The sequence below is a fragment of the Manihot esculenta genome, chromosome 1 (genome assembly GCF_001659605.2).
Source record: "Manihot esculenta cultivar AM560-2 chromosome 1, M.esculenta_v8, whole genome shotgun sequence".
Taxonomy (NCBI): Eukaryota; Viridiplantae; Streptophyta; class Magnoliopsida; order Malpighiales; family Euphorbiaceae; genus Manihot; species Manihot esculenta.
Genome location: NC_035161.2, coordinates 32,986,885 through 33,000,634, shown reverse-complemented (window position 1 = coordinate 33,000,634; position 13,750 = coordinate 32,986,885). Strand labels below are relative to the sequence as shown.

Sequence of the window (13,750 nt, the reverse complement as noted above, 5' to 3'; positions counted from 1 at the left end):
AAACTTAAGAAGTCACTAATTGTTTAAAAAAAGAAAAAGAAATGTGAGTATAGAGACTATAGGGCTTGAACATGAAATTTCTTATTGGAAATTTCCAACTTCACAAAGCATAATGAGAAATACTCCTTAGTAAACTAAACTCACAGCACAATTATACAGATAAATAGAAATTCACTTTCATCATATTGATCATCTAAGCTTACTCTCCTGGACGAACATCAATCATCTCTAAGAGAAAAACCACAGTCTGGAACCTCAAAAAAAAAAAAAAAAAAAAAATGGCACATTCTTCACTCACACACTTTCAAGATACTCATATCTTCAGTTTCCAATATGCCTGCCTCTGTTTCCACTCTGCGACTGACGCCTCCTGATGGCTCTGGCCCTCCTCCACCTCTGCACATTTCTCATTCTCTCGAAAATCTTGCGAATTTGATACAGCTTGTGTGACTGTTGAGTAATAACATTCACAGTTGAGGAAGATTCACTCAAGATTACTTCATAACCGTCTCGAAAATTATCCATTCCTTCAGTTAGAAGTTGCCAAAACAGGCCTCCAGCAGCTGCACCTCCTCTTTTAGCTGATGAGTATATCTTGTAGTAAACTGTGTTAAACATCAGATCTCTCTGGTACGTGCTGAAACCAGGATCTTTCCAGGACTTTCCAAACTCAGTAACAAGGATTGGTTTTCGTAGAATGTACTGTGCATCTTGGATATGTGCATTGAGCCAGTTGTTCAAGAAAGTAAGTTGGTATTGATTGTCAGAGCTAGACAACCTGGTTAAGCAACAGCAATATAAGTTATCTTGAATCTGGTAAGTGCAGGAGTTTCTATATGTGTAGTGTTTGATTACCATTGATCAGGATATGAGTGAACTGTGGCGAAATCAATGCCGGGGATGCGATTGTTGGAAATGAAATCTGTCCCAATTTCAATACCAGGGTTGAGATTTTTTCTTTGTGGGGTTGATTGTCCATAAAATCCTTCTAAACCAGCTTCAAGCAAGTGATTTCTGTCTACTGATTTCACAAACTGAGCCATTTCCATTATCCAAGCCTATCATAAAGTTCCAAGAGTTCACATTCAATAATGGATTAATATGAATATGTAATAAGGGAATCAATAAATTTTTCTTGCAATTCTTTTTCCTTTTTTTTTTTCCGTTGATTAAGGAGGTGCCTACCCTCATGGCTGTGGGGCTAAAAGCAAAAGGATAGTAAGGAAACTCGAAATGCTTTATTGCTGTGCAGTGGACCCAAAAATTAGGTAAAAATTGAAATGCGATGCATGGTTGGGATCCATCGAGCTCAACAAGTCTAACTTTTTTTTTTATTTTAATCCGTGAAATGAGGAAGGGTGTGCAAGGTAAAGATTAGACAAAGAAAGTGAAGAAACCTGAATAGTTCTTCCAGATGGATCAGATGTACATCTAGGCTCATTCATAAGTTCCCATGCCATGATTGTTGGATCATCTTTGTAATGAATTCCAGTGAAGCTGTTGTATCTGTTAAGAACAGTCTGCAGAAATAATTCCAGTGAAGCTCTAGAACACAAATTTGCAGAAATCTATGGCTATTGTGCTCATAAAATTCATAAAGTAAAAAACAATAATACAGAAACAGAAATAAAAAGAGGGGCAAGAGGAATTGCTACCTTTATATGATTCTTAAAGTAACCCTTAACCACAGGGTGTCTAAAAAAATCATCATCAGAAGACAGGTACTGCCCTTGATTTCTAGCCCAGTTGACATACTGCTTCTTTCCTCCAAAGCTGTCATAATTGTTAGCCAAGCTCAATATGAGCTTGATCCCATATCTTCTAGCCTCAGCAATAACAAAATCCAGTCCCTTTAAACCAACAAAATGAACCCACAACATTAAGATTGTGAATCTACAAGGGAAAACTGAAGTGAAAAGAGAGTTAGTATTCATCAAGAGAGACCTTAAACATTTGTTCATTGTAGGAGCCAGGAGAATGCTGCAGAGGCCTGTAACCACCATCACTGAAAGCCCAAGTTCTAGCAACGGTGAGGCCATGGGTTGCTGCTTGATGAAATGCATCTGAAACTTTGTATCTCTGAGATGGATCAGAAGCTACATACATCAACCAGTAGGCATTGAATCCATTTGCATAGTAAGGGTTACCATTCAAAAAGAAATGAGCTCCTCTGGTTCTAATGAAGCCATCTCCTGCTTCCACATCGATATGGAAACATCCTTGGTGGATCAAAACAGCTAGCAAAAGGGCCAGCATAGAATGCCTCATCGCTGTGTGCTTCTGTGAAGTAAGGAAGGAATCTTGGGCTAATAGATGGAGAAGAGCCGACGTTTAAAAGCTGAGCGAAGTTTGTCTTCTTACAGCTGAATTAAAAAAAATAAAATAAAATAAAAGCTACTGTACTGAGAAAAAACAAAGAGAGAGAAGCGCCTGCATGGTAAAAAGGAGTACGAAAACAAAATTATTCGCATCTCCTTCTGTAGCCTAAAGTAAAAAAGGAAAAATCATGTCGGTATTGTAATGTTGTGAGGTGCTGATTAAACCCAGTCCAAATTAAATTATTATAAATATAAAACTAATATAATTAAAAATTATAAAATTAATCATAAACCGACACAATCAATTGGATACGGAACATCCATTCAAAAATCCAACCATGAAAGTCCTAGCGAGTCTCATGGCTGATCAGTGAGCAGTAACTCCAGACCCTACATGGATGATGAAGTAGAAGCAACCCCCATCTCAACAAACCATGCTCCACCATCCTAATCTCTAAGCACAAAACTACAAAAGTTGCAGAATTCTCATTGTTTTTGCAGTCCTAATACATATGAGTTTTTTTTTTTTTTTCTTTTAGAAAAAGAAAAAAGAAGAGAAGGAAAATATTGCTGAGCATTGGGGTTGGTTTTAACGTGGATGGAACTTATCCTATGAATTTGTGTTCATTGTTTAAGGTCAGCCACCACCCAAAATGCCATTCTCATTAAATGCCATGTGCCCGTCCACCACATTCCAAGCTCCTTCTGCTTCCATAATAGATAAGGAACATGGATGAGCTTTTCATGCAACACAACGCCTAATAATTAACAAGTGCCTGTTGAGTAGTATTTTATTTATTAACATCTTAGTATTCTCATTTATAATACATTGAAATAGTAAAAATATTATTAATTTTAAGAACTATTTTAATATGAGTGAATATATTAAAAAAGGTAAAATAAAATTTAGTGCTTTAATTATATTAACTATATTCTTTATAATCTATATGAGAAACAACAATAAGTCTAATTAATGGGAAAAAATAAAATATATATTTTTTACTATATAGAAAAATTACATCTTTCAAAATGCTTTTAGACAAATATATTACAAGATATGTGTTACGCATTGTTTTTTTATTTGATCAATATATAGTCCACCACTAGGAGTTGGGTCCAAGAATCCAGCCCAGGCCCAGCGACGATTCTTTTGGATGGATTATGATCTAAACTCGTGCCTTGTTTGCTTACCTACAAGCAAAAGCAACAAATGCTATGGTCCCCTTCCTCCCATCATCAGTTCAGAGTGAGATGGAGATCTTTTCTTTTGTAGGTTGATGAACAAGTCTCTGAATATTTTTAATGAATTATTTTATCTTAAAAAAAATATAGAGAAATGGTAAGGAAGCAAAGAAGAAGGAAAACTATTTTCGCAATTTTTATTTGGATTCAAGAAAAATAATGGAGGGAACAATACCATAAAAAAAAATGTTAAAATTAATGATGAATCGCAAAATTTGCATTCGCTTTTTCATCAGTTGTGAAATTATAATAGGATTAAGTAGATAAAATCATTAATTCATTTTCATCTCTAAAGCTGGGAGGGAAAAAAAAAAAATAGTTGGCCTAAAAAAACATTTTTATGTTTTCCTTATATATTTTCCTTAACCTAAAATAAATTGTTTATATGGGCAACATGCTCTCTTAAATTATTGAAAAATAGGTTAAAATATTTAAATAACGGTAAAATGTACTAAAAATTTAATATATAATAATATTATATATGGAAGATAACTAACACAATTTTAAAATGTACTAAAAATTTAAATAATAAAAAGTATTTTATATTTAAAAGCTAAAACGCCATAAAAATAAAATTTCTTCGCACAAAGTTAATAATTTTTTTTTTAAAATATCTCAAATTATAGAATGGTTTGAATCTCATATCCATATAAGAAAATTAAATTTAAAATTTCAACTGATTATGGCTTTTTTATATCATTTATGTATTCCGTCTTCGCTTTCTATTATAATGTTATCCAAAATTAAAATCTTAAGAGATTCACCATGGATATTCTAGGTTAAATGGCCATATATATAAAAGTAAAGATGAAGGAAATCTGTTCTAATATGAAAAAAAAAAAAAAAAAAAAAAAAAAAACCTGATATATAGGACCGGCTTAATTTCGGCCCTTGCAGATCAGCAGCAAGACGGGCCTCAGCTTTAAGGCGATCCAACCCACTTAACTTCAATCAAGTAGCCTGAAAGCCCAACTCTTTCAATGAGATAACTTTATTTTTATTATTATTAAACCAAAACAATTCATTCTATTAATAAAATTTTATCAAATAAATAGGAATACTATCTCAATGACAAAAATAATTATACTTAATAAATTCTTTAGCTATTAATAAAATTATATCAAATAAATAAGAATATTATCTAAAAAACAAAGACGATTATATTTAATAAATTTTTTTGTCAAAATATGAACCGTTAAAATAGTATTACAACGAATCCATCTAATAAAAATATTAGTTTTAGAATCTAACAATCATTTAAAATAATTTAAAATAAAATATAATTTGATAAAAATATTCCTCAAATACTTGTCTAAACCACTGCATAAGATAATTTGGTAAAGATACTCCTCTTTTTTTTTATCTTTCGAGTATAAATCGGTAAAATCTCCTGAATAAAATTACGGAAAAAAATTTCTACAAGATAAAATTTAAATAAGATTTAAAGACTGACGCAGTCGTTGTGATTTCGAAAACTCATAATAACCAATAAATCTCTATTGAATATTCTCTTCCAAAACAACCGAATCAATAAAATTTGAAGAAAAACCAACCAAAAAATAAATACATAACTCTTTCAAGTTAACAAATGACTCTTTCCAATTTTTATTATTTTTAATTAATTAAAATTTAGTAAATAAAAAGTATACTATAAATATAAATTATAGTTTTAACTAAAAATATTAATGTACCTACCATTCAAGTGCAATACAACTCCTAAAGAAGGTAGAATATATAAAATGTGTCAAAAACAATTCCTACACAAACTTCATGGCACTCTACGGCTCAACTTGCAGTACATGGGAAGATTTCAAGTTTTACTCTTATGATTCTCGATTTTTATTTAAAAAAATTTATAAAAATTATTTTCATATTTTTTAATATTTAAAATAGTTAATATTTTTTAATAAAAAAATTGTTTTTTTTTTTCTAAATTTTTCTAAAAATATATAGTTAATATTTTTTTAGTTAAAAAATTATGTTTTTTTTTAAATAAAATATTTTTATGCTTTAAATTTCATTTATTTTGTGAAAAATAATTTATATTTAGAAAATATTTTTAATGAATTTTTTTTAAAAAAATTATTCTATATAGAAAATGAAAGATATTTATTTTTTATTATTTAATTTTAATTTAAAAATAAAATTTATAAATAAATTTAGATATAAAATTTTTAATAAGAATATGAAGATGCGGAAAATGACTCTCTCTTTTTAAAAGTCATTTTTCTCAAAAAATTTATTTTTTTAATTAAAAAAATATTTTTTATTTATTAAATTTTATGATTATTTCAAACATTAAAAAATATAAAAATATTTTTTTATAAATATTTTCTATAAAATAAATGAAGCCTTCAAATTTTATTAAAATCTCTATATAAGTTTATTAATATATTACTTTTTAAATTAAAATTAAAAATAAATTATTTTATTTTATAAAAAATATTTTTCACATAGAAAATTATTTTTCTATAAACAAATGAAAGTGAAATGTAAATTACTATTTGAGTAAAACTATTATATGTTTTAAGAGTACCATTTTATTGTACTAGATGATACACCGAATTAATTATATTATAAGATATTAATAAAAAAATAAAAAAATAACTGTTAAATCTACATCACCATTAATTAAAAAATAAATAAAATTTATTAATTTTTATTTTTTACTAATATATTATAATTTAATTGAATTGAAATTCGACTTCAACTATTGAGGTAGTACTCCAAATGTACCTAGTAATTTATGTAAATAAATAAAAAAATTAATATTATAAAAAATTTAAAATTAAATAACATAATATTTTATTAAAAATATTTTTATTGAATATAAATATTTTATTTTTCTATTATATGCTTTTATTTTTTATTCATTTTAATTAATTTAATCATGAGTAAATAGCAATAAGAAATTAAAATACTAATAATTACAAAATTTTCCAGAGTGAAATTATTCAGAATGATAAATTAAATGATAAAATAATAATTTTATTTCGATAGATATTACAATATTTTTATTTTATAAATGATAAAAATAAAAAAAAAATTAATAAATGGTGATGTATTATAAAATTAAAATTAACATGCTTTTATTTTTTAAACATGTCATAGATAAATTTGATTTATATCTGCTTTAAAAAAATTATATTTAACTTTTCAAATTTTTTTTTTAACTGAAGATTTTAATATCGTTTGAAACGACGTAACTATAATCGTTCTGGTGCGAGATAAACAAACCCTAAAACTGGGCATTTCCTTTGTATCTGCTCTCTCTCGCTCTCTGTCTAGCTGCTGAGTCTTGCCCCCACCTGCTGTCTCTGCTGGTCTCTCTGTTACTATCTCGGTCGCAGGCATCTTTACCTGCTCCAGCCCGCTCTCTCAGGTACGATTTAATCTTTACCCTTGCCTCTATCGAACTCAATCGCCTCAGTTCTCCCTCGCTCACTGTATCTACTCTTTTGCCCCATCGATTCCTATGCGCTCTACTGATTTCGGTCTTCTGATTGTATTTTGATTTCTCTTACTGTTTTTGCATATTTGAATTGTTACCCACACCCAGTCAGCATGTGGGTTACATTTTTTGTCCGAGTCTATATTTAAATTTGTACTGTTACTTTTTATTTTTTACATTTCTTAATCCTGAATAATTGACTTCACTATGCTATTTCTTGATTGATTTTTGAGCTTATTTGCTTTTTGAGTAAATTTCTTTTCTGTTTTTTGGTTCAATTTCCAGAAAAAAGAATAAAATAAAAATAAATTGGTTTGGATAGCTGTAATTGGGTTTTTAACGTATTCTTATAGTTCTAATCGAGTTTGGGACAGGTTAGGACAGTGAAAATGTGTAGCGGATTTGGGCCATGGTGCCCTACCTGCTGCCATCATTGTTGTTGACTCTTATATTCTGAATAGAAAAGGAAATTAGCTTTCCTTCTCATAAGAATTCTTTGAAGCAGGTTGAAGTTAGGACAGTCAAAAAATGTCGCGGAAAGGGTTGATGGAGCAAGACTTGAGTAAACTGGATGTAACGAAGTTACATCCACTTTCTCCTGAAGTTATATCTCGCCAGGCAACTATAAATATTGGTAATGTTCTGTTCATCACAGAATTGAATTGATTTTAGTTGCATAATATAATATTTGTCTGCATTTGTTGTGTGTATGATTAAGTGAATTTAATGAATATGATTGAGGATTTATGCTTGGATATTTTGAGCAGGCACCATAGGTCATGTGGCACATGGCAAGTCAACAGTTGTGAAAGCAATATCCGGTGTTCAGGTAATTAGCTTATCTATCTGTGCTTTCTTGTATTCTGTAATGCTCCTTTATTTCTCTATTTTATTGCTTGAAGTTGCGATTCATTTATTTTGTGGAGCAAGTTGCATTTGTACTAATGTACTTCATGTTTGAATATCAAGTGTCTAAGTTGCTTTTTAGGGCCTATTATGGAATTTCCTAAGTTAGTAACTGCCTACAGTTGTGATTTAGTAGGGTACTTGTTATTTGTTATAATTACTTGGCATCAGATGTTATAGCTCCTTGCTGTTGTTGCATTAGTAACAGTGGGGGATGGTAAAATTCAATGAGAGTCAAGGTCCTCGAGGAAAAATTACATCAACTTCAATGCCATTGTCAGGCATTTTACATTTGTACTATGGATACTAATAAGCTTGAATGCCAATAATAATAGTTCATGCTTCCAAATTACTGATTTTTTGGGTGCCTTGGGAACCGACTCTTTCCAAAAAAGAAAAGCTTCTATCTAACTATAGCAGGAAATCCTTTAGAACAAACATGTTAAGTTCTAGTTTATGAGGAAGGCAGTTCTGTTTCTTTATTAAAAACCTATGAAGTTTCTGTTATTTTCCACAAGATTTGTTCAACTCAATTAGTTGGCTGTGAAATTATTTTGTAGACATCTATTAAATTAGAATTGAGCATTAAACGTGGTAGTCCTTGCCTCTTCTTTGGATATTAATAATTGCATGTTTTGGTACTACTCATTTGCAGACTGTTCGTTTTAAGAATGAGTTGGAGCGTAACATTACAATTAAACTTGGATATGCAAATGCAAAGATATATAAGTGTGAAGATGAAAAGTGCCCCCGGCCTATGTGCTACAAGTGAGTTGGCATTTTAGTTGGGCACTCTGGATCAGTTTGTGCCTTCATTTCTTGCTTTAATGTGCAAATGTTCTTGTAGGGCATACGGAAGTGGAAAGGAAGATAGTCCTATGTGTGATGTACCTGGGTTTGAAAACTGTAGAATGAAATTGCTGAGGCATGTGTCTTTTGTTGATTGCCCGGTATGTTGAAACTATACCTTTTAAGTTTGTGTTTTACACATAATGCTATAGCTTCTGATCTAAAGTCTCAATTATCCCAGTATTCATCCACTAAAAGTTTTTTTTTTCACTGCTGGTGTTGTTGCATTTTCTTCTATAACTTCTAAGGCTTTTGATAATTTAATGCAAAAGCTAGGTGGCGTCACTGCTATTTTTTATTGTGGCTAGATGTATTTACCCATTTATGCTACCTGTTCTCTACTTTCATATAGGGTCATGATATTCTCATGGCTACAATGCTTAATGGGGCAGCGATTATGGATGGAGCATTACTTCTCATAGCTGCAAATGAGAGCTGCCCCCAACCACAAACTTCTGAGCATCTTGCTGCTGTTGAAATTATGCGTCTCCAGCATATCATAATCCTTCAAAATAAAGTTGATCTGATTCAAGAAAATGTAGCCATCAACCAACATGAGGCCATTCAGAAATTTATCCAGGTTTGGCATCTCCGTGCCTTCCCCATATCCCTTTTTGTACAATTGTCTCATTATTGAATAACTTTAGCGCTTCAAGGCATGTTCTCTCTTCTTTTTTTTTTTATCATTTTTTGTCCTCCTATTTTTCCACTTAATTAGTATTTTGTCAAATTCATTTTTCACAAGTTAGTAATCTTCATCTATTTATAATTAAAGTATTAAACAATCAAAGTTTTAATTGCAATTTCAACTGGGAAAGCTCAAATGATAAGTCATTTAATGCCTGATTACAGATTAAATGATTTTTATGTGGTGTTAATAAAAAATACATTGTCATCTCTTTGGTCTAGCTATTTGGTATCTTTTTTCTTTTTTTTTTTATTTTTTATTTTTTGTAGCGGAGGAGATCAGAATACGGTTCAATCATATGTCATCTACACATAAGAAGACTCCCCCCCCCCCCTCTTCTTCTCCTTCTCTATTTGGCTAATGTTGAATTAAATTGCTCAGATAGTTTTTTTTTTTTGGTAATTAGGAGCTTTGGCTTCTGAAAAGGGAAAAATAGAAAAAAGAGAGTATGCTAATGGTCAATCATGCTAAGTGGTATGGTTATCATGAAATAAAACTGTTTCCTTCTATAAAGTACATAATATAATATGGATTTATTCTTTTTCTCCCCTTCCACTTATATGATATTGGATTATTAGATAGCAAGGGCTAGGAGAGTATGATTTGAACCATATTGATTCTTGTAACATTTTTGTTCAGGGAACTGTTGCTGACGGTGCTCCAGTGGTACCAATTTCTGCACAGCTGAAGTACAATATTGATGTTGTGTGTGAATACATTGTGAAAAAGATCCCAATTCCAGAGAGGAACTTTATCTCACCACCTAATATGATTGTAATTCGCTCTTTTGATGTCAATAAGCCTGGGTTTGAGGTTGATGAGATAAAAGGTGGTGTGGCTGGTGGAAGCATCTTTAGGGTATGTTTCTTTAATGGTTTGGTTGACATTGTTTTCTCCTCTTATCTTGCTTTTCTTCTTCATCTTTAATTTCTTAAGTTCTTTTTATATTGCACACAAATTGCATTTGGTTTATTTCTACAGGGAATGTCACCATGCATTTTTCATATATTTTCCTGTCTCAGTAGCCTTCCTCATTGGGGAGGTTTATGGAAGGATATTAAGAAATCATTCTTTTTTTTCCCCTTTTCTGTGGTTGGCGGGTGGAAGGATCCTTGGTATATGTTTCTTTAATGGTTTGCTTGACACTGGCATCTATTATTTTCTTGCTTTTCTTCTTCATCTTGAATTTTTCTTAATTTTTTTTTTATATTGCACACGTTTCGTATTTGGTTTATTTCTACGGGGAGTGTCCACATCCATTTTTCATAAAATTTTCCTGGTTCAGTAGCCTTCCTCATTGAGGAGGTTTATGAAAGAATATTAAGAAATGAATCTTTTTTTTTCTCTGTTGCAGTTGTTTGTTGTTATTATTATTTTTTCAGGTGGGGGGTGGGAAGGGTAATTGGAAATTTTGTGGCCGTTTTCATTAAAAGCAAGTGATATTGTTTGCTGAATCTTAGGGTGGAAACTCTTTTTCTAAAGCTAAATTATGAGGCTTATGTTTTGTGGGCTCAAATTGGTAATAAGGTTGTGGGTAATAGTTTTATTTATTTAATTTGGAAGGTATTGGTAGAGGGTGAATTCAGCCTTACGCTTACTTTCTCTTAGCTTTTTGTCACTGGCTTGAGTATTGAACTGGAGAGTATAGAGGATTGAGGTTCTGAGGTTTAATAATTGGGAACTTTGGTCTTAATTAATGTAATATTGATATTTTTTAGATTTGTGGTTAGTTAGTCTTGTAAGACATGTTATTTAAAAATGACAGTATTTTCTAATCAATTGTGTGCTTGGTGGTGTACATGTGAGGTATTGGGTTTGGACTCCATGTCTTATGCTTTCCAGATTTTTTTTAAATTTTCTGCTTATAACTTGTCAAATTATAGGCAGTCGAGGTGAAGTTAGAATCTGCATATAATGGAGGATATATGTTATCCTTTTAAATTATATATTATATATTAAATATTTATTTTATATCCAAACATTCTTTCATGAGAATAAAATAAAAGGTTTTTGTGTGAAAGATCTCCATAGAGACTGTATTATCATTTATAAATTATCTTTGAAAAAATGCATACTCTGGGAACTTAAAGTAAAGATAATCTATAATAATTTAATCAATCTAAAATTTCATTGACAGCCAAATAACAATATAAAGTCATTTTGCAGGGAAAGAAAAATATCATCCAAAAAATTGGAAAGAGATGTTACATCAGTATATATCCATTGTGGGAACCATCAAGAAAGAATGGGAAAAAAAATCCCAACTATGTCTCCTGAAATGATGAATTATTAACTAATATTATCTCATGGTTTATATCTTTGGAAAATGATCTGGAGACAATATCATTTGCACTCTGCGGTTTTCTGAGGACGAACCATCCTTGATGTGCACTATGCTTGAGTGCTTATGTTAACTATCCATCTTATGCAGGGTGTTTTGAAGGTCAATCAATTCATTGAAGTTCGTCCAGGCATTGTTGTTAAAGATGAGACAGGGAATATCAAGTGCACACCAATATATACTAGAATAGTTTCACTTTATGCTGAGCAGAATGAGCTACAATTTGCAGTGCCAGGAGGTCTCATTGGTGTTGGCACAACTATGGACCCTACTTTGACGCGTGCTGATCGGTTGGTGGGTCAAGTCCTTGGTGATGTAGGTTCACTCCCTGAAGTTTTTGTTGAGCTTGAGGTTAGTAATTGATCCAGCAAGAAAGCTTTTTCTAGATTTTGAATTGGATTTTGTATTTATCTTCCATGTTAATTTGAACTTGTTTAGTAATTCATCTGTATGTGTGTGAATGGATGGACAATCGAGCATGTGACTATGCATCCTTATACTTCCTTTGATTGGGTTGAAAGATTCCTTTTCTTTTTTGGATGACTAGTTAATCCGGAAGTTTATGGCAATAAGGGTGGTCAATGGAACATTTAAAAGTAAATTTGTTCATTCTTTTTTGTTTTTTTTTCTGCTAATAATTTCTGATTCATCCTATTGCTTCACATGCTGTGACACTCGCTTGCTTTGTGTTGCAATTGAGAAATTTGAAATTGTGTGTTTCGAATTGGACATTATGTAGTTTCCCTTTCATTGATTAGATGCATGGAATGTGGACTAAAATCTCATTTGGGTTCACATTTGAATTACTTGTAAAACTGTTATTTCAGAATCCAAATCCACCTTAAATAAGCTCTCAACCACATCCAGAGATCTAATCTTCATTCATACATCCAGTTCCTTAAAAAAAAAAAGAATTTCTGCTCAAAGAAGTTAAATCTACTATCGTATTTGAGAATCCAAATACCTTCATTTGATGACAAGTCAGAAATATTGACATAAAAAAGGTGAATTGGTTTGATTAGTTGTCAGTGGTGTGATGAGATGAATCATTCCATCCAAACATGCATCAAAACACTTGGGGGACTAATTCCTAGACCTTCCCATTTTTTTTAGTGCTGATACTATTCTCTTTCTTACGCAGGTGAACTTCTTCCTTCTTCGAAGACTTATTGGTGTGAGGACAAAGGGCACAGAGAAGCAAGGAAAGGTATCAAAACTGGCTAAAGGAGAGATTCTGATGCTGAATATAGGATCAATGTCAACTGGTGCTCGAGTTATTGCAGTGAAGAATGATCTTGCCAAGCTGCAGTTAACATCTCCTGTATGCACTAGCAAGGGAGAGAAGATTGCACTCAGTCGAAGAGTTGAGAAGCATTGGCGTCTTATCGGGTGGGGTATGATTCAAGCTGGAACAACCCTTGATGTTCCTCCGTGCCCCCTTTGAGTGATCATAAGCAGGTGCAAAAAGAGCTGTAAAAGAAGCACAGAGAGGGATTTTAATTGAGACGCGGGAAGGTCAAGCATACTGGTTGGAATGACTTGTATCCAGTGGAGAATACATTTTTTGTTATGGCTATTATTGTTTGTGGTGTTTCTTTTTTCGTTGACTCTCCCAAGTTTTGAACATGGGTCACTTCAATGGATGGTATGTAGTGGGTCCTTGATGAAAGGTACTAAAAATGGCGTTTTCATGAATCCTGATGCTTTTTGCTGTTTTCTGCATCGCCAACAGTGAAACGAGCGTTAGATATTTTGCCACACCTGGGTATTATTTCATTAATTCTACGTTTGTGTATTGCAGCCTTGAAAAATGACAATGGAAATAATTCTTGGATTATACAATTATACCAAGTTGGGGGTTGGGGTTGGGGGGGGGGGGGTGGTTTGGGTGGGTGGGTTGTATTTTTCATTCATAGACTAACAGATTGCTTCTGCAATATAAATACTAAAATTCT

The 13,750-nt window shown here is 31.7% G+C and overlaps 2 protein-coding genes across 2 annotated transcripts; one reads left to right on the top strand and one right to left on the bottom strand.

The window, feature by feature from the left end:
* Positions 1-61: 61 nt before the first annotated feature.
* LOC110619024 (mannan endo-1,4-beta-mannosidase 7) lies at positions 62-2,370 on the bottom strand. The gene is made up of 5 exons (XM_021762284.2): positions 1,945-2,370; positions 1,656-1,850; positions 1,398-1,520; positions 856-1,058; positions 62-778 (listed from the first exon to the last, which is right to left on the bottom strand). The coding sequence occupies exons 1-5, from the start codon at positions 2,266-2,268 to the stop codon at positions 322-324; spliced, it is 1,302 nt and encodes a 433-aa protein (XP_021617976.1). The 5' UTR covers positions 2,269-2,370; the 3' UTR covers positions 62-321.
* A 4,405-nt stretch (positions 2,371-6,775) lies between these two features.
* Positions 6,776-13,490, top strand: LOC110601448 (eukaryotic translation initiation factor 2 subunit gamma). Its single transcript, XM_021738593.2, has 9 exons — positions 6,776-6,942; positions 7,517-7,645; positions 7,779-7,840; positions 8,573-8,685; positions 8,765-8,867; positions 9,119-9,346; positions 10,094-10,312; positions 11,886-12,146; positions 12,937-13,490. The coding sequence occupies exons 2-9, from the start codon at positions 7,540-7,542 to the stop codon at positions 13,237-13,239; spliced, it is 1,395 nt and encodes a 464-aa protein (XP_021594285.1). The 5' UTR covers positions 6,776-6,942; positions 7,517-7,539; the 3' UTR covers positions 13,240-13,490.
* Positions 13,491-13,750: the final 260 nt, after the last annotated feature.

Coding starts and splice junctions, on each gene's coding strand:
- LOC110619024 (XM_021762284.2), bottom strand. CDS start 2,268: ATGAGGCATTCTATGCTGGCCCTTTTGCTAGCTGTTTTGATCCACCAA. Junction 1,851..1,944: donor ACAATGAACAAATGTTTAAG/GTCTCTCTTGAT, acceptor GTTGGTTTAAAG/GGACTGGATTTTGTTATTGC. Junction 1,059..1,397: donor CATCTGGAAGAACTATTCAG/GTTTCTTCACTT, acceptor ACTTTATGATAG/GCTTGGATAATGGAAATGGC.
- LOC110601448 (XM_021738593.2), top strand. CDS start 7,540: ATGTCGCGGAAAGGGTTGATGGAGCAAGACTTGAGTAAACTGGATGTA. Junction 8,868..9,118: donor TGTCTTTTGTTGATTGCCCG/GTATGTTGAAAC, acceptor ACTTTCATATAG/GGTCATGATATTCTCATGGC. Junction 12,147..12,936: donor AAGTTTTTGTTGAGCTTGAG/GTTAGTAATTGA, acceptor TTTCTTACGCAG/GTGAACTTCTTCCTTCTTCG.